At 44.4% G+C, this 19045-nt stretch overlaps 1 protein-coding gene across 1 annotated transcript; it reads left to right on the top strand.

The window, feature by feature from the left end:
- The first annotated feature begins 3069 nt into the window (after positions 1-3069).
- acss2 (acyl-CoA synthetase short chain family member 2) lies at positions 3070-18540 on the top strand. Its single transcript, XM_080853358.1, is given in 21 exon segments — positions 3070-3193; positions 3679-3845; positions 4675-4870; positions 8214-8305; positions 8652-8755; positions 9035-9107; positions 9652-9727; positions 10103-10211; positions 10693-10740; positions 12365-12502; positions 13012-13182; positions 13437-13496; positions 13498-13571; positions 13754-13886; positions 14174-14230; positions 14382-14462; positions 15011-15119; positions 15523-15591; positions 15813-15989; positions 16520-16594; positions 16821-18540. Coding segments are annotated over 20 exon segments (2097 nt in total). The 5' UTR covers positions 3070-3193; positions 3679-3718; the 3' UTR covers positions 16949-18540.
- The last annotated feature ends 505 nt before the right edge of the window (positions 18541-19045 follow it).

The raw sequence follows: 19045 nt of genomic DNA, 5'->3' as shown, positions 1-19045 counted from the left end.
GAACCATTGATTTTCGTTTTTGATCCGTTGCACCCCCGTCGGACTGGACCCCTTTTAAAGAGGGTGGGGCGATTCAGTTTTCTGTGAATATGTCGAAAACCGTGAATGTTGGTCTTAAGAGGCCACGTCAACCATTCCACTACCACTTATTTCATGTATAGCGCCACCCAAATGAAAAAGCAAAAATGGAGTGTTGTAAAAAATGTTAATTGTAAGTTGACAAGGTCAGAACTGCACGAAATCGAAGGTGTGGGATCATTATGACACTTTCATGCAATAAATTGATTTATATAGTTATACAACAACTGGCCTGTAGGTGGCGCGACACAATTTTCTTCTAATATCCCGAGAACCGTAGGGCCTAGGAGGGCCAGATTGTTCTTGTATGTTTGTGTTAAGGGGCCATGTCAGCCCATACCATAACCAGTCATTACATGTATAGTGCTACCTAGTTAAAAATTAAAAAGCAAAAATGAGGTGTTTTAATCGCATATATGTCAAAGTGCTTGAAAAGTTACCAAATTTGCCAGGGACATCAAGCCTGTAACCGTCCATCTTTGGTAGAGTTTTTGTCCATGGATGGAGCAAAATGGCTCTGTAGCGCCCCCTAGAACATTGCAAAAAAACCTGCGCATTGGGGTTATTTTGGCGTAACTTGACGGAATTCGGTACATGTCTTCATCATGCTTGGACGCACCACAAAAAGTCTCTTGACGCCATGGTGGCAGGTCCACAGGAAGTCGCCCATTTTGAGTGGAAGATGCGTTTTGACGGCGTTTGCACACCTCGCATCTGATCGAACTCCTCCGACAGATTTAATGGGAACGCCTTTAAATGTGGTCAGGTTACTCTTCAGCCATGGGCGACTAAAAGTTATTTAAGATTTTCTCATTAGTTGGAAGGTGTGGGCGTGGCAGACCCTCAAACTTTGCCAACTTGCCAGTGCTTGCCACAAATCACAAAGTCTATTATAACTCAATGGCATATATGTCAAAGTGCTCGAAAAATTACCAAATTTGCCAGGGACATCAAGCCTGTAACCGTCCATCTTCAGTAGAGTTTTTGTCCATGGATGGAGCAAAATGGCTCTGTAGCGCCCCCTAGAACATTGCAAAAAAACCTGCGCATTGGGGTTATTTTGGCGTAGCTTGACGGAATTCGGTACACGTCTTCATTATGCCTGGACGCACCAAAAAGTCTCTTGACGCCATGGTGGCAGGTCCCCAGGAAGTCGCCATTTTGAGTGGAAGATGCGTTTTGACGGCGTTTGCACACCTCTGATCGAACTCCTCAGACAGATTTAATGGGAACGCCTTTAAATGTGGTCAGGTTACTCTTCAGCCATGGGCGACTAAAAGTTATTTAAGATTTTCTCATTAGTTGGAAGGTGTGGGCGTGGCAGACCCTCAAACTTTGCCAACTTGCCAGTGCTTGCCACAAATCACAAAGTCTATTATAACTCAATGGCATATATGTCAAAGTGCTCGAAAAATTACCAAATTTGCCAGGGACATCAAGCCTGTAACCGTCCATCTTCAGTAGAGTTTTTGTCCATGGATGGCGCAAAATGGCTCTGTAGCGCCCCCTAGAACATTGCAAAAAAACCTGCGCATTGGGGTTATTTTGGCGTAGCTTGACGGAATTCGGTACACGTCTTCATTATGCTTGGACGCACCAAAAAGTCTCTTGACGCCATGGTGGCAGGTCCCCAGGAAGTCGCCATTTTGAGTGGAAGATGCGTTTTGACGGCGTTTGCACACCTCTGATCGAACTCCTCAGACAGATTTAATGGTAACGCCTTGAAATGTGGTCAGGTTACTCTTCAGCCATGGGCGACTAAAAGTTATAGAAGATTTTCTCATTAGTTGGAAGGTGTGGGCGTGGCAGACCCTCAAACGTTGCCAACTTGCCAGTGCTTGCCACAAAACACAAAGTCTCTTATAACTCTTGCGTACATTGTTTGATCCAGAGAAAATGTCTTAGGGTGGACGCTGGATCCGGCCTGACTGATATCACCTATAGCGTCACCTGTTGGTGGTTGGAAACTTCACTTTGTTTCCACACCTCTTTATGTGACCTGTTTTAACAAACTACATTGCAAAAGAAAAATATACCAAAACAATCCACAAAAAAGTAGTACACAAAACATTACATAACCAAATCATCAAAATCTATCACAAACAATTCCTTTAATACATACAAATGAAACACAAACCAATTTACACACAAAACACATAAAATCAAACAAACACACTGACAACCATGACTCATTCTGTGCCAAAACCTACTGAACAGTTCGGCGGTCATATTTTGTAACGCTTTGCGTTACGTCTAGTTTAATGTCACATTTTGTGTTTTAGTACTTTAACTGTGTGACTGTACCAAAATTGTGATTGAACACTGAAAAGAACTATTAGAATGACCAATAACCCTCCTCTGGTGGTGTTCCTCTACGGTCATCTAAGAAGCTGCACCACACCCATGTCTTCTCACTGCATGTGCAGCTCCTTTTCCCCCTTGAAAGGAAGCATTGGAGTCTCATTTTCTGGGGGTGATTGTGTGACTGAGGGCGATTGTGATCCGGTGGTTTCTGAAGGCTGTTATGAGACCAGATAGCTCTTGTTCTGTGGGCTACAGTAAGTGACTGTGTGTCTGACACAGCCTGGCACTGTCTTGTCTTTGAGTAGAATGTTTCATTTATGCTTTGTCTGTTCTGCTGAGAATGAACTAAACAATCCCTCCATGACAACTACATTTTAATGTACGATACACTTTCCCCCATAACTGCTATCCAATTAGTTCTAACGTGTCTGTGGTTGTGACCAAACATAAATACCCCAAAAAACAATTGTAACCCAAAGTAACCACTTCCACAAGTTCACAGACGTGTGTATGCTACTCGTACTGCCACATGCAAAATAGACATTTACGTCATCTTCATTTTCTCAGCCGATTGGTTACCTTTTCACCCATCAGGGGCTACTGTTTGCTCACGGAGGAAAAAATAGGAGGGACAAGCATGCAAAGCCTCGTCTCTCTGGCCGTGGCTGCAGCACGTCTCGTTGTCTTGCATTCAAGCCAGAGGGAAGAGGACACAGCAACATTTAAGCTTTCAGAGTAAAATAGGTCTACTCTGGGGGCTGATGGTGTTCTTGGCGCACACTGTTAGATACTTGCAGTAAAACTAAAAAAGGTGAGACTTTTATCGAAAGCATGGTTTTGCTTACGGCCTGATCTCGCGCGTTCTGACAGTCGAAGGTTAGCCACAACACAGGGCTCGCAACTGCTGGTAACTGGCTTGCTAATAGATGTTCAATACTATCGTATGACCCGTAAACCATTGATTTGCATCTACTAACTAGTTGACAAGCTTTATCTGTAACGCTAACAGTCATGGAATAATGACGAGGAAGGTAAAAGTAGATTAAATCAAACAATTTGAGAGCCAGGCTAGATAAGTTAGCTGACATGTATCAGTCCCTCGCTAGTTAACTGTTAGCTAAATGGCTAGCCTTTTTTATTAAGTACCAGTCAAATATGCTAATTGACGTTTTTTGAATCAAGAGCAGAATAGAGCGTCAGTTGGCAAACCAAACTGAATCATCAAACACTGCGGGATATTTAATGTTACCCAGTAATTACTCCCGCCAGGTTGCTCATAACAGGTTTTTTTTACAGACTTGACAGTGGTGAACACTAGCTAGCTAAACAAGTCAAGATGATTCCAGACAAAGCACCAAGGGAGGACGTATATCATGCTGGTGGTGATTTGAAGAAGGAGGCCCATATACCCAGCTTTGAGAAATACAAGGAAATGTATATGAAATCGATTGAGAACCCTGACGGTAAGTAGCCTCAATTTCCCTATAAGTGAGGCAGCTGGCGTTTCCTCTGTGGGGTGAGTTATCTGTGACCAAAACTAGCTTCCCTTCGCGAGTTAACTTGAGTTGGAGTGGTTGGCATTCTTAATTTTCATTAATTTGCACACCCGGGTGTTATAATAATAGTTATCATGCAGTGCTTATTCACCTGACGTTACAAATGCAGTGTTCTGTAATGGAGATGGTGTCCTTGTCATTCACACTCCGTTTTCGTGCGATAACTATTGTGCACAAATGCACACTTAAGTTGCCTTCACCGGTGGCAGTCTGCTTTGTTTTACTCTAAAACATTTACCCGCTATTATTGGATGTTCGTCATCTGCAGGGTCTGATAAATAGCTTTCCGTTTTTAAATAGCATGTAATGCGCCTCTCTGTCTATCTATATTTAAAACGGCCTGTCAAATGGAGCTTTGTTGTTGTTTAGACGTTCATTGTCAACTTGCAGCTCTCGTGTGTGATGATCCACGTCTTTAGGCCTGCACTTACCCTGTTTCACTGAAACTGTGCCTAGGGACCTATAGTCCATTTAAAGCATTGACTAGCTTGTATGAGTGAAATACTTTTTTTTCTATGGTTGCAAAAACGAAACTTCATTTAATTTGAGGTCGCTATAAATACTTCTGCTATTATGTTTGACTTTGATGTAGTGTGATAGATCAAAACGTTTTGAGGAAGGCAAGTGTGAATAAATAATTAGTGTTCCTATGAGGTCTGAGAAGATCTTTCGTAGATTCATGGAATGAGTATTTTATATGGTCGTTGACTTAAAGATCAAATTCTTTCCTCTGTAGAGTTTTGGGGAGACATTTCCAAAGATTTCTTCTGGAAAACGAAGCACACAGGGCAGTTTATGGACTACAACTTCGATGTCACCAAGGGTGAGATCTTCGTCAAGTGCATGGAAGGGGCCACCACCAACATCTGCTACAATGTGCTGGATCGCAACGTACATGAGAAGAAACTGGGGGACAACATTGCCTTCTACTGGTCAGTCTGTGTGTGTTGAGTGGAGTAAATATTTAAGGCATCTTGACCTTCACTTTATTGAGTTTAGACTTGACTGAAGGTGTTCATTCTATGGACTTTAGACTTGTCTAAAGGTGTTGGCTCATTGTATTATGTTTAGAGCCACGTGTAATCACCAGCACTAGATCTTCCAATCTATGCACCAGCACACCCACCTTGCCACTCATTTCATTCTGAAATAACTCTTGGTCATCTAGGTTGTTAGGTTTGTTATGGTATAGCAAGTTGGTCCCATATAAATACCTCACAATTGATATGCTGGTCTGGAAGATAAGGACTAGATGTTTTTCTTATATACCATACAAGAAATTTCACTATGCACATTGCAGTCTGGAATTGCTCAATTTCTTCTTCACTACACTAACTCTAACGTCAAATGAAAATTATTTATTTTAATACAAACTCACTATGCAAGCCTGAGGCAGAGCCTGTTTAATCAATCGTACTAAATAAAGAAGAGTGAAGTTATGTCATCTAGCCTATTTACCCCAACAGACACCAGGTCTTCACTGTATTATCAATATAATGTCTAATAGAACAAATCTAATCGATTCATCTTTACCGACCACACTTCTCCTCACCATGGTTGTTGTTGCAGGATGTCAGTGCTTCCTTTTTGTCATCAACTGAACTACTATCTTTACCTCGCTGGTTGGCCGGGCAAAGAAATTGATTTGCCCAAACTCTTCTCAATTCAGTGTTTCTAGACTATAATCCCAGCAAAAGCTCTTCTGTTGAGATATAGCCTGACAGTCAATGTTGCCTCCAGTATCCTCTCTGCCTGACCTGTGTGTGTGTGTGCGTGTGTGTCTGCGTGCGTGTGTGTCTGCGTGCGTGCGCGTGTGTGTCTGCGTGCGTGCGCGTGTGTGTCTGCGTGCGTGCGCGTGTTTGTCTGCCTGCGTGTGTGTCTGCGTGCGTGTGTTAGCACGCTGGTGTCAGAGAGAGTGGGGGCTGCTCCTCCTCAAGCCTTTCAAGTTGGCGATCTGTCAAGTGTAAAATATATGTCTTTTTGGACAGGCTAGGTCCAGTCAGCCATTCCCATTGTCAGCTTTAATTCCCATCGTTGGGCCTGTTCACTCTCATTTCCCTCATCCAGCTTGTGCCATCTCCACTGTGGATCTACTGTGTCCTGTTCCCCATTTTAAGTTATCTGCATTAGTCTCAACACTAACCTACAGAAGGCATTTGTGATGGACTCTGCCCTAAGTCATATGGCTATTCAACTAAGTTATCAGTTACACAACCTACTTGTTTCCTAAATGACATACCCTTTGTTTGACATACTATGGGCAACAGTTGTGTAAATGAGGTTCTTTCAGAAAGTGAGGTTGGTTAAGGAGCATGCATTGCCTGGCGGTACAGTGCTTTGCCATGGTGTATGATTTAATGTTGGTTAGAGGCCACTCATAGTGAATCATCTGCTCATGTAAATTGACTGGGCCGGGTTGCGTCCTCTGGCCGCTGCACTGCTCTGATAGGCCGCACCTGCAAATGCATTACTGCTAATGGGCTTTCAAACTCAGTTCTGCCTCAGCACAGGCAGACAAAAGGTATGGATGTGTCTGCACCCATGCAGAAGTAACACAGAAATATCCTTAAGCCTTAGAGGCTTACTTACTCTTTGGCCTTGTGTGCACAGGGAACATTTCCCAAGCAGTTCAAGCTCTCGTGGTTTATCACAGAGAGATGGCCCGTGCTTTGAAGTGTAAAGGCTCCCTGTGTCTTCATGGTAGATTTGTGCTGTCACCCCATGGCACCTTTTCACTGTTGTCAGCTGACTTGCAACTTGGGCGTCACCGGCCAAGTAGGCCTGCGTGTCTGTTGTATCTCTCTGTATGTGGATCCTTGCACAGAGATGTGTCAATAAGCACGACTACATTGCTGTCATGTCCTCTGTGTCACATATTGCCTCCACCCCCTCCACAGAGAAAGAATGTTTGACTTTTACTGCAGCTTAAAAGGTGAAGGCAGGACACTTTGTGACTGCGTACAGAGCAGCATACAGGATCTCTCTTGTATCGGCCCCAACAGGAGCAGTGCCACTATGTAAACGTCAGCCTGATCTGGGCAGTGCGGGTTGGGCGGTACTGGGAGGTTGCTTTTGGGCACCATGACAATATTTTTCCTTCTCCTGTGTGTTTTGCAATTGCTCAGGGCTCAGGGCTTCATCGGATTGCACCATGACTTCTGACTTTTAAATATGGCAGAGGGGAAAAGACCTGGCCTGAAAAGTTGAACTTGGCCTTAGTGAGCCTTGCTCTGTGTTGGAATGGAGCACGTGTCTGCTGCCCTGCTGCCTGAAATTCAATTACTGTTACAGTTGAAGTCCAACCTACCAAGGGAGACTTTGTGTGGGGGGAAATTACGACATCCCCCGTTGTCCCCTGTGCCTGCACAGGGCAGAAATTGCTCCATCAAGTCATCCACTCTATGCAACAAGGTTCACTATTTAGACCCATGCGCTGATGGAATGCTGCATGTTGATCTTGGCACAGGTGGTGGGGAGAAACAGTACCTGCATTTATCATTGCTTCTTCCGCCCTGTGCTATTTTTAGAATGTTAGCGTGGGGGGGGGGTTGTGTTTGTGCACATCTGGGCCTGTATTGTCTCTGCGTTCAGGTCCTGGTGCTTGTAACGGGTATATATTAGGTCAATGTGTTTGGAAGTAATAAGAGTGGTAGGCAGTGCTGTTGATTTCTTCTGTTTTCCTGAATGCTCCTCATTTAAGATGTGGAGGATGGAGTTTGCTACCAAAGTTGGCTCCAGCTCTGTGTGTATGTTCAGCTGACTCTTTCTGAATATATTTTACCATTGATGGGGGTTTTATAGAAATAGCCTACTTGATGTTCATGTTGCTTATTGTGAACCTTGTTCTGTCCTACTCTGAAACTCAGAAACACAGTCTGACTCCGGGTATAACCTGTTCTCTCAGCTATGTGCCAAGAGCTGCACATTTTTTTTTGTCAATCGCAACTGGGTGCTTTCAGTTGAAAAGATTGCTACACCAGTGATGTTGCATAAGTCAGGCCTCTTAAAAGGCAAACGTTAATCATTGCTGTATTTATGAGCACTTCTTGACACAGTGGACACCAAATACACAGCGTTTAAATGTGATAAAACATTTTTATATGTCTGTCTGTAAGATCTACAATAGTTTTGGAGTGCTGTCCACACTTGTTTCAATGCCAGTCTGTTACTACTGAAATTAGACCATTCTGAATACAGCCCTAATAGAGTATTGGGTCTCAAAACAAGTATGGATTTTCATTGTCTGTTGATGTAACTGTGCATCTTTTCCAACAGGGAAGGGAATGAGCCAGGGGATGAGATGTCCATAACATACAGGGAGCTTCTCCAGCGAGTCTGCAAGTTCGCCAATGTCCTGAAGTCACAAGGTACAACAGCTTCAGGACTTTCTGTGTGTGTGTGTGTGTGTGTGTGTGTGTGTGTGTGTGGCTGTATGTGCGTTTTATATGGTGGCCTCATTTGTTGGTTTTCCAACTTTTTACAATAAGCAACTAGGGTATTAGTACAACATGCTAAATATTTCCCCAATATACAACATTCTACTGGTTTATTCAGTCATGTGTAGTGTTTCATAAAATGATTGGCTCTGTATGTCAAGCTTGTAATCTCAGCCAGGATATAAAAAAGTAGAATTTGAAATCCTTTTTTTCCTGTGTGAGTGAAAGGGGGTTTATTTTTCTCCCAATGACTCATGTCCCCCCTCTCCTCCCACAGGTGTGAAGAAGGGGGACCGTGTGTCCATCTACATGCCCATGGTGGTGGAGCTGGTGGTGGCTATGCTGGCCTGTGCTCGCATCGGGGCCGTGCACTCCATCGTGGTGAGTGGCCAGTCATCAGCACTGTGGCTGGACTAGAGGAATGGGCAAAGAAATGTGTTAGAAACACCAGCATGATGGTATAACTTGACATTTGTTGTGTTATGATGATTCTGCCACAGGGTTTTTATGGTATGACTTCATAAACTGGGTGTTTCATGGGTAATAGATATTTCCCATATCAGTGTGTAGATTCACTGACGTGTGTGTGTGTGTGTGTGTGTGTGTGTGTGTGTGTGTGTGTGTGTGTGTGTGTGTGTGTGTGTGTTTCTGCACGTTCAGTTTGCCGGCTTCTCGGCGGAATCCCTGTGCGAGAGGATCTTGGACTCGCAGTGTTCGTTGCTTATCACTGCCGGTAAGAAATCAAACTGAGAATGTGCCTGCTCAGATGGTTTATATTCCCTGAGATTATCCTTGCCTTTTTAATCTTGGTGTCAATTAGCTGATTTTCATTCCTTTGAAAAGGGAAAGGTCTGCAAACCACACTCCTCACCAGACTGTGGATTTGGAGTGCTACTAATCGGATTAGGGTCAAAGCCCATTTAGTGAGGGGCTTTGGTTTTGACTAAAGGGGTGGTCAAGGTCTAGCATTTCCTTAGCACAGGCTGCCAGTTTAATCAGGGACCTAAGATGATTTGTGTTGGATATTTAGCAGCTGAATGTTTGTGATAGAAGTTGTTGTGCTTTTGTCACATTATTTCGCTGGCATACTGTACACGTTATATGGGCTTTATGAATAGTCATTCCTGTCCATGGCTATTTTGAGCCATTGTGAAAAGCACTCTGCACAGGAAATGCCTGTGTGTTCCAATTATTTGATTTGTCTGTTTAAGTCCTGTATTTAATTATGTTGTCTCTCATGGTTCCCTGCCTGCCCCCCCCTCCGCCCCCAATCTCAGATGGCTTTTATAGAGGAGATAAGCTGATCAACCTGAAGGTGATCGCTGACGATGCACTGCAGAAGTGCAGGGACAAGTAAGAGCCACGCAGACACCCTACTTACAGCCTCCCTAACACACACACACACACACACACACACACACACACACACACACACACACACATATTTTCACGTACACACACAGACATACACCGTATGTATAGCATAGCCTGTGTTGCACACACCCAGCATGCACACATAAAATGTCACTGAGTTTGTCCAATTATTGTCTGCACGCCTTGGAGGATTGCCCATTCATTGCAAATCCCATGTATTGCCCCATCTCTCCTCACTATGTATTTATTACAATACTGCTGGAGTTTCTAACAGGAAAATGTTACGCAACTGATTTGTGGTTAATGAGTATTCTCTTTCGCTCTCCCTCTCCATCTCCCCCTCCCCCTACACAGAGGTGTTCCTGTTAAGAGGTGTATCATACTGAAGCATCTGTCTAAAGAGGAGGCCGCTGCCCCCGGCTCCCAGTCTCCTCCTGCCAAACGCCCCTGTCCTGACCTGCAGGTGAGGGCTAATCCTCCCCCTCATCACCTGTTCTTCTGGTTCTTCAACAATGGCTTTTCACATTTTATTCTATCTATGCCCCAACTAACTAATATAACATCTTTATTTCTTCATGTGTACATTATTTTTGAAACCCTTTTCCCTGTCATGTTTTGTATCCAATAAGCTTGCAAGCCTCTTGTTCTCATCTTGTATGGTTTTGTACCAGTGCAGTAGAACCATAAATGACTGGTAACATTTAAGCTGAAGGGTTTGATGTCATAGACCCGTCATATGCTCACAGAAGCTTTCCCTGACACTGCTGGCCTTATGCGAGGTGGAGCATGTTCCACAACAGTCTGCTGTCACTTGAAAGCTTGTGTCAGCATTTGAAATGGAGCTATGTGTTGGATCCTGCATTTTAAAGTGTTACCATGTACCCCTTTTTTCTCCTTTTTCAAATTTTACGTTGAAATAACCTTTCCATTAACCCCTTTTCTAGCAGGAGAAACAGAAAGAAAGAGTAAAGAGGGTCCGCCCCGTCCCCCAGGTATTTCACATAGACCACCCTGTGCTCAACTGTTTTCTCTCACTCACTCACTCACTCTTTGTATATATATTTCACCCTCAAGCACCCAAACACGCACACAACACCCCCACCCCCTCAAACACACATACACACACTCTTTTTTTATCTCTATATCACCCTCACACCGTCTCTCACCCCTGGGTGTTTCGTTTCCTTCTCCGTCCTTTAACACCTGTCTTGTCTGCTTCTCAGCAGCCATAGGGCGGGGAGGCTGTTTCCTGTCTCTTGCTCCTGCCACATGCTTACAACTGACAGGCTGACTGTCCTGTGTCCACTAACGGCCCATACTAATCATGACAATGTCACCGCTGGGAGGTCACTGTAGGCATACAAACCCCAAAATGAATCCCATAATGATGTTCTGCAAGCAAAAAGCAATTGGTTTATTTCCCATTTTGTTTCTAGTGCTTATTGTTTAACATAGCTTAAACGGTACTTATCTTATACATGTTTTATACAGTATTTATCTTTTAGTATAATAGTTATATACAGTATATAAATTGAATAAATAGTACTTGTCTTTATCTTCTTTTGATTATATATTGACCCCCAGCCGTGACCTTATTATTTTGTTGATCCGACTTCAACACATTGCAGCACTGGTCCGTGTTCCTGTCCAGTGCCTTTTTGAACCCTCCACCCTTGATACAAATCCTCTCACTCAGTCAGATCATTCTGAAGTGAATGAGGGCCCTTAAGTCAATGCTATGTAGAACTGGCTTCGTTGTCTCATCGATTTGAACGCTCGCTGTGAAGTCGGTACAACTTGCCACTTGTACTTTTTCCTCTTGAGCTTCATTTAAATGAGACCGTCACTTAAATGAAATGGTGTCGAATATCTTTCCGAGCTAGTGCACCTCTTGCACACTGCACAGGGCTGCATGAGGTAGTCTACGAGGTTCTGTACTACATGTCTTCTTGCTAAACCAGTAGTGATTAGTAGTCACCTGTTTCTGATCATCCCCCCCACCCTCCTCTTTGATCTGTTCTCAGCCCCTCATCCACATGTCATATTTAATCTCTCTTTTTTTCCCCCTGTCACTTTGAGTAGAATCAGATAGATCATGGGTGATCTAATCATGTTTCTCTCTCTGCATAGATTAAGTAGTTGTCATCTAGCATAGCTTTTGGATGTGGAGTTTATCTTCACAGGGTCTCTTGATAACTCACCGCTCTGCTCGACAGTTACAGAATTACCAGATGGGTGTCGAGTCCCAGAGCGCTTCCAGAACAGATCAAAAACATTAACAAGTCTTGTGGTTTTTTTTTATTCATTTTTTGTTTTGTTTTTTTAACAAGTCTTGTGTTCATGGAAAATGTGCAGTCTCCGTACATTTTCTCAGCATATAAACACTTGCATGCACACTCTCACACAGACACAGACACAGACACAGACACAGACACAGACACAGACACAGACACAGACACAGACACAGACACAGACACAGACACAGACACAGACACAGACACAGACACAGACACAGACACAGACACAGACACAGACACAGACACAGACACAGACACGCGTGGAGATGTTGATGATGGTGCGTGCTGTGGTAAACTCGTGCCTCTGCGCTGCGCCCAGGTGCCATGGAACCCGGACGTAGACCGGTGCTGGCACACGCTGATGAACGGAGTGTCGGAGGAGTGCGAACCGGAGTGGTGCGACTCGGAGGACCCCCTCTTCATCCTCTACACCAGCGGCTCTACCGGGAAACCCAAGGTATCACTCCACCCTCATCCCCACACATACACACACACACACACACCCCATCCCCCTCCACGTAATGTTTCTCTTCCTCAAACCTGCAGTTCTAAGTAGCCCCCTCCTTCGGTTCAGCTCCTTTTATATGTGGCCGCTCCCTCCTTTTTTCCTTATCTTTTCTTCCTTATGTCTCCATTTATGGTTGTGTTGTTATGGTTGTCTTTTTGCTTCCTTATTTTTCTTATTTTTCCCTTCCCCCGACTGTGATCCAGTTTGCATACCCTTTCTAATGCTCCTGTAAGAGGCTTTTTACAGTACTGGCTCCGTCATATTTTTCTCTGTCTTTAAGTTGACATCCTTCCTCCTCCCTGGCCAACTTTCACTTCTTCTAACGCAGTCTGTGTCATCCTCTCTCTCTCTCTCTCTCTCTCTCTCTCTCTCTCTCTCTCTCTCTCTCTCTCTCTCTCTCTCTCTCTCTCTCTCTCTCTCTCTCTCTCTCTCTCTCTCTCTCTCTCTCTCTCTCTCAGGGAGTACTGCACACAGTGAGTGGGTATATGCTGTACACAGCCACCACCTTCAAGCTGGTGTTTGACTACCAGCCGTCAGACGTGTACTGGTGCACAGCAGACATCGGCTGGATCACGGGTCACTCCTACATCACCTACGGCCCCCTGGCCAATGGGGCCACCAGTGTGCTGGTGAGGGAACACTGCCTAACTATCCATTCAAAACTCAGCTTGCCTTCTTTAACTGTGAACAGTCAGAGGATTTGCCATTTTCATACATACTGCTTTATGTATGGGCAGAGGTCTGTAGGTTTCTAAGGTTACGACAGGAACAAAACAGTAGAGTAATGGGAGGAGGTTATGGCGTATAATTTCAGGCCTCTCTAAGGGTTTACATGCTAAAATGTATCGGCCTGTGCTTTGTCTCTGTTTCCTGTTTAACCCAGTTTGAGGGTCTGCCCACCTACCCTGAGGTGAGCCGCATGTGGGAGATTGTTGATAAGTACCCGCGTGACCAAATTCTACACAGCGCCCACCGCCATCCGCCTGCTCATGAAGTACGGCAGTGATCCCGTGAAGAAGTGAGTTTCTACTCTGTGAGCAAAACCAGCTCTGTGTTCAGGAATTAGGAGCTGTGTGTGTGTGTGTGTGTGTGTGTGTGTGTGTGTGTGTGTGTGTGTGTGTGTGTGTGTGTGTGTGTGTGTGTGTGTCATCCTGAAGTCCTTGAGCTCCTCTGACATGTCCTTTGCCGTCTGCCCCTCAGGTGTAAGCGGGACTCTCTGAAGGTGCTGGGGACTGTGGGGGAGCCCATCAACCCGGAGGCCTGGCAGTGGTACTACAGCGTGGTGGGGGAGAGGAGGTGCCCGGTGGTGGACACCTTCTGGCAGACGGAAACGGTGGGCACTCTTTCTCTCACCTTACTCACCTCATCTTTCTATCACTCTCCCCCGCTCTTTCCCCCCCCCCCCCCCCCCCCCCCCCCACACACACACACACACATACGCACACACACACTTTGCCCAGTATGTGCCCTCATTATATTTATTAAGTTTAATGTCTTTAGATGCCTGTAAATACTGTACATTGAGAATCTTTCACTGTCACTTAATGCCCTGATATTGTTTAGAATATTATCCCTTTCCCATCAGTCCTCACATTTGCTGCTCTTTATCCTGTATAATAGGGTGGACACGTGTTGACACCGCTTCCAGCAGCTACACCCATGAAGCCGGGATCAGCAGTGAGTTATTCTCATCTTGGAAGATGTTCTGATTTAAAGATGAAAATCAGCTTCATCAACTAGAACAGCAAATGAGTGTGTTCCTAATTTTAATATATCTGTAATACACGTGTTGCGTATGCATAGTAACATCGTTTCGTTTCCCTAAAAGACATTTCCATTCTTTGGAGTTGTTCCTGCTATCCTGAATGAGTCAGGAGAGGAGCTGGAGGGACCAAGTGAGGGTTACCTGGTAAGTCTACCCACTATCCACATTTCTGCTTGATTGTAGTTCCTTTATTTCTTTTACTTCCTCATTCTCATTCACACCAGTGACATTTCCTGTGGCTTTATAATCTGCTATTTATAACCTCATTTTATAAAAAAATCTTTGTAACAAAAATGATATCCTTTTTGCAAAAGAGTGAAATAAGTTAGACTATTTTGACCATCACCCCCTCCAAATTCTACTTGTCACCTCTTCACTCTAGACACACTTGTTTTGCCAAATATTTGGTTTATAGAGTCCCTTCGAAGAAATAGACATTATACATGTTGCACCAATGCTCCAGGTCATCACCCTAGGGGTGGTGACATTTTGCAATGCATAGTTATTTGGCAGACAACAAGGACATTGTAATCTGTTAGACCGTGAATGAGGAAAGGACAGCCAATTCCAGATAGACAGGTTAGTGAGGATGATGTTGAAAGAGACAGGGTTTTTTTAGAGGCTGCATCGGCCATAGTCCCATATTAGAGGCTATAGTTTAAGGTCTTCTTCCCTCCCTTCCCTCCTCACAGGTGTTCAAACAGCCATGGCCAGGCCTGATGAGGACGGTGTACAACAACCACCCAAGGTTTGAGACCACCTACTTCAAGAAATTCCCTGGATACTATGTCACAGGAGATGGTGAGAAGCTCTTTCTCTCGCTCTTGCTCTTGTGGAGGTATCAGACAAGCAGATCATTGTAGTCTGAATAGGACCGTATCATTTAGTGTGCAACACAGGCACTGGATTTCAAGTCCAATCAGACAAAGGCTGAATGTGACCCTCTTGCCCCCCCCCCCCCCCCCCCCCCCTCCCCACGGTTCTCCAGGATTAGAGGACTCACCAAACATAACCAAGCTTTTTTTTTCTCGTCAATCCCGGCTCTGTTGTTTGTTGATCCGTTTAGGGCTGTGGCTAAGTGAAGTAACATTTCCTTTTGATGAGAGTCTTTGCAAGCATTTCACCCCTCCTGCCCTGTTGAAAAATGTAAATGCCAGTTGTCATGGAGACCCACTTAATGTACAATCTGATATTGTTCCTCCAGGTTGCCGTAGGGATAAGGATGGGTACTACTGGATCACGGGGAGGATAGATGACATGCTAAATGTGTCTGGTGAGCTGCAGTTGTCTTAGCTGATGTTCTTCACATGCATACTTCAGTAGTACTTCATTATTGGAAATTGGTCCATACATTTTATTTTGAGACAATCTATTCCACCCATGTGCCCCCCTTTTAAACTCTGCTCTTCTGTTTTTGTTCACTCTCTCTCTCTCTCTCTCTCTCTCTCTCTCTCTCTCTCTCTCTCTCTCTCTCTCTCTCTCTCTCTCTCTCAGGTCACTTGTTGAGCACAGCGGAGGTGGAGTCAGCACTGGTGGAGCATGAGGCGGTAGCGGAGGCAGCGGTGGTGGGACGGCCTCACCCGGTGAAAGGCGAGAGCCTATATTGCTTCGTCACGCTCAACGACGGAGTCAGCTACAACCGCACGCTGGAGGCCGAACTCAAGCAGCAGGGTATGTGTGTCTGTCTGTCAAAGAGAGAGAGAGAGAGAGAGTGTGTGTGTGTGTGTGTGTGTGTGTGTGTGTGTGTGTGTGTGTGTGTGTGTGTGTGTGTGTGTGTGTGTGTGTGTGTGTGTGTGTGAGACAATATGATTTATACATAAAAAGGAAAGGATGTGTGTGTGTGTGGAAAATCTGAGTGTATGTGTGTACATAATCGCACTGCACTGGTTATATTTAGCTGTGAGTATGATGTACTGCAGACAGTCTGGGAGTGTAATTTGCTTCAATTGCATCTCTCAGGCATGGTTATAGTGACTGCAGCCCTGGGACTGAACAGACGTGGCATTACATTAGACCTGACAAAGGGTCCCCCTCTTGGCTTTAACCACCTCCACAAATAAGACGTCTCCTGAGCATTATGTCGTTATCCCACATAATGTCTTTATCCCAGCAGAAGTGCTGAGGAATTATGTTCTGGTGGCCCTCACTGCTGACTGCTGTGGTGGGCGTTCTCTGTTAATGTGCTGTCCTTTCTTCTGCAGTGAGGGAGAAGATTGGTGCCATTGCCACACCAGACTACATTCAGAATGCTCCGAGCCTTCCCAAAACCAGATCAGGTGATTGGACACTTAAAAGTTCAGATTGTCCTGATCTTTCTCATTTGTATGGCCATCTATTGTCTTTTCTTGTTAAATGAAGCTGTGATACAGGGCTTCAAAATAGTGAATGTACCTTTTTGTCTAATTCATAATGAATGTAGGTTTTGTTACTTTTCTTCTTTTAACTTAACCTTTTTTTCTGCTCTCTCTTGTCTTCTCTCACCTTGTCCTCCTTCTCCCTCAGGGAAGATTATGCGGCGTGTGCTGCGCAAGATCGCCAGTAACGAGCGTGACCTGGGCGACGTGTCCACATTGGCCGACAGCTCAGTCATCGACCAACTCTTCCAGAACCGCTGCTGCACTACCGTCTGACCAGCAGGGGGAGCCGGCCTGCAGTGGCACACTCCATGTCCAATGGGGCGGCTAATGGGGGAGAGCAGAGTCTATGGGGTAGGGTAAAGTAGAGTAGAGTTAGGCTAAAGCATAGAGAAATAGGTGAAGGAAAGGGCCAGAAGAACCGTGGCGATGTATAAATCGCTCTGTGAAGACCAGACTGCCAGGAACATCTGGGATCCTTTCAGATAGAGAGGAAACTAAAATATGAAAAGAAGAGAAGAAATATCTCTGTTCTACACTAGGGACAGAGTAGATCTGTATATTAGCATTATTTTGTTTTTAACCATGTTTTTTTTTTTTTTTTTTTCTACAATGTGTCCTTTTATTTTTTTGTAGATGTATTTTGTCTTTCATGCCATTCTAACCATTGTTAGACACGCTTCACATTGCAATGACTGAGATCAGACCCGGTCCTCTCCAAGAGTTGACCCGGTAGGCTGCTGCTTAAACCGCTCGTGGGTCATTCTCTGTGTAGGATGATACAACTGATTGTATTTAAATAGAAGGAAAGGACTAAGCAGTCAGGGTGTCAGGTTTTATTTCTCTTTTTCTGTGAAGCGCTTTTTGTGGTCATAGTCATGCATGTCGTATTCATGACTTTAAAGCTCGTGTGTGAATGTGCCAACAACCTGGAAAATGGGTTCCTTATAAGTGTGTCTGTTTTGACAAACAGAGTTGAGTTTTGCTTGTGTCCTAATGTTTTTTCCTTACCATGAAATAATATTATACCCTTAGCTTGTTGTAAGGGTGAAAGTCCTTTTTTATTTTATTAATGTTCTTTTCTTTTTTAAACCCAGGGCAATAACATTATTCTCTAAAGAGGCCTCAATCTTTCAACATTGTCTGTAGACTTACAGTGGAGAATGTTAAAACCTCGTCAAAACTTGCTTCCACCTCAGCTTGAGTTCTCTCTCTTCTAGAGGACGCTTCTGAGACAGTCACGCGCAAACACACATACAAACCACTCCTCTGTCCTCAGGTTCCTGTACTCATGCATGAGTTGTGTTTGTGCTTCATGTCCGGTTGTCCACCTGCCACACGTGACGTGATGTGACGTGGGTCTACATAAGTGCTCCTCTCCTCCTCAGGAGATCCCTGACGTGTCAATGCTACCAAACCGAGCCTTCGCGTCAGCTACGTGGTTCCTCTTTAGAACCTTTTATTCCTTGTGCATTGTATCGCTTGAATAAATGAGTTCAGTGTGACATCTTTTGGTAAATGACTAAATGTAATCTTTTTGTGTTTGTCAAGTCAAGCCTGTAGCGGTGTCTTACCATGAGACAAGAGTGTGGTGCTCCTTCACTTCATTGTGTTTGGGCTCTGCAATTGAGGTTCCTATTGTAGGAGAATTAACAGATTTGATTTATTCCAAGCCTGTAGTGCAACTAGTGGACCTCAGCCTCAAATAAGAAAAAAAGACATTTCCACTTTATTGTTAACTACAGACATTCAGCTGTCAAAACATTTTTATTTCTTTTTTGTGTAAACACTGTAAAATACATTTCCAAAGACAGGTTTCGGAGCCCTCAGATGTCATGCCTTTGAGTTAACGAAATGCTCTTTGTTGTTTTCTGATAATCCTTTTTTGTTGTTATTGTTCGTATCATCTCAGTGCATCCAAGGGTCATAAACAATGTTTAATGATCGTAGGTGTGAAAGAATAAAACAAACAACTTAAAGGAATTCTGCTTCCTCCTTTGGCTATGTCTTCAGTGAAAGTCTTTTGGCACTCTGGGTATCTGACTCTGTCTTCCTGCCATTGTCCTGTTCAGATTTAATATTTGGCCTGGACACAGTCATCTCCATTGTCGTCTGCAGTCTAGTTGGGTAATGCCGTGTTGCTTATTGTTTGTTATTTTGTGCTGCGCTACGGGAATCTTGGTAAAGATGGACGCTCATTAGCCTCTGCCTGACCATTGTGACCAGGCTGGTGATGGCTGGCAGTGTGCAAAGGCCATTAAGGGCTATGTTGTTGGTTTTTCTCTGTGGTCACATAATGAATAGTCTTTCTCCCCATCCACCTTAATTAATAGAGGCTAACCTGCCGACAACAGCTTACTGAGGTGGGGGGTA

This window comes from Sprattus sprattus, assembly GCF_963457725.1.
Source record: "Sprattus sprattus genome assembly, chromosome: 16".
NCBI classification, from domain to species: Eukaryota; Metazoa; Chordata; class Actinopteri; order Clupeiformes; family Clupeidae; genus Sprattus; species Sprattus sprattus.
Note: the sequence above shows the minus strand (reverse complement) of the source record. Positions and strands in the feature narration are given on the sequence as shown.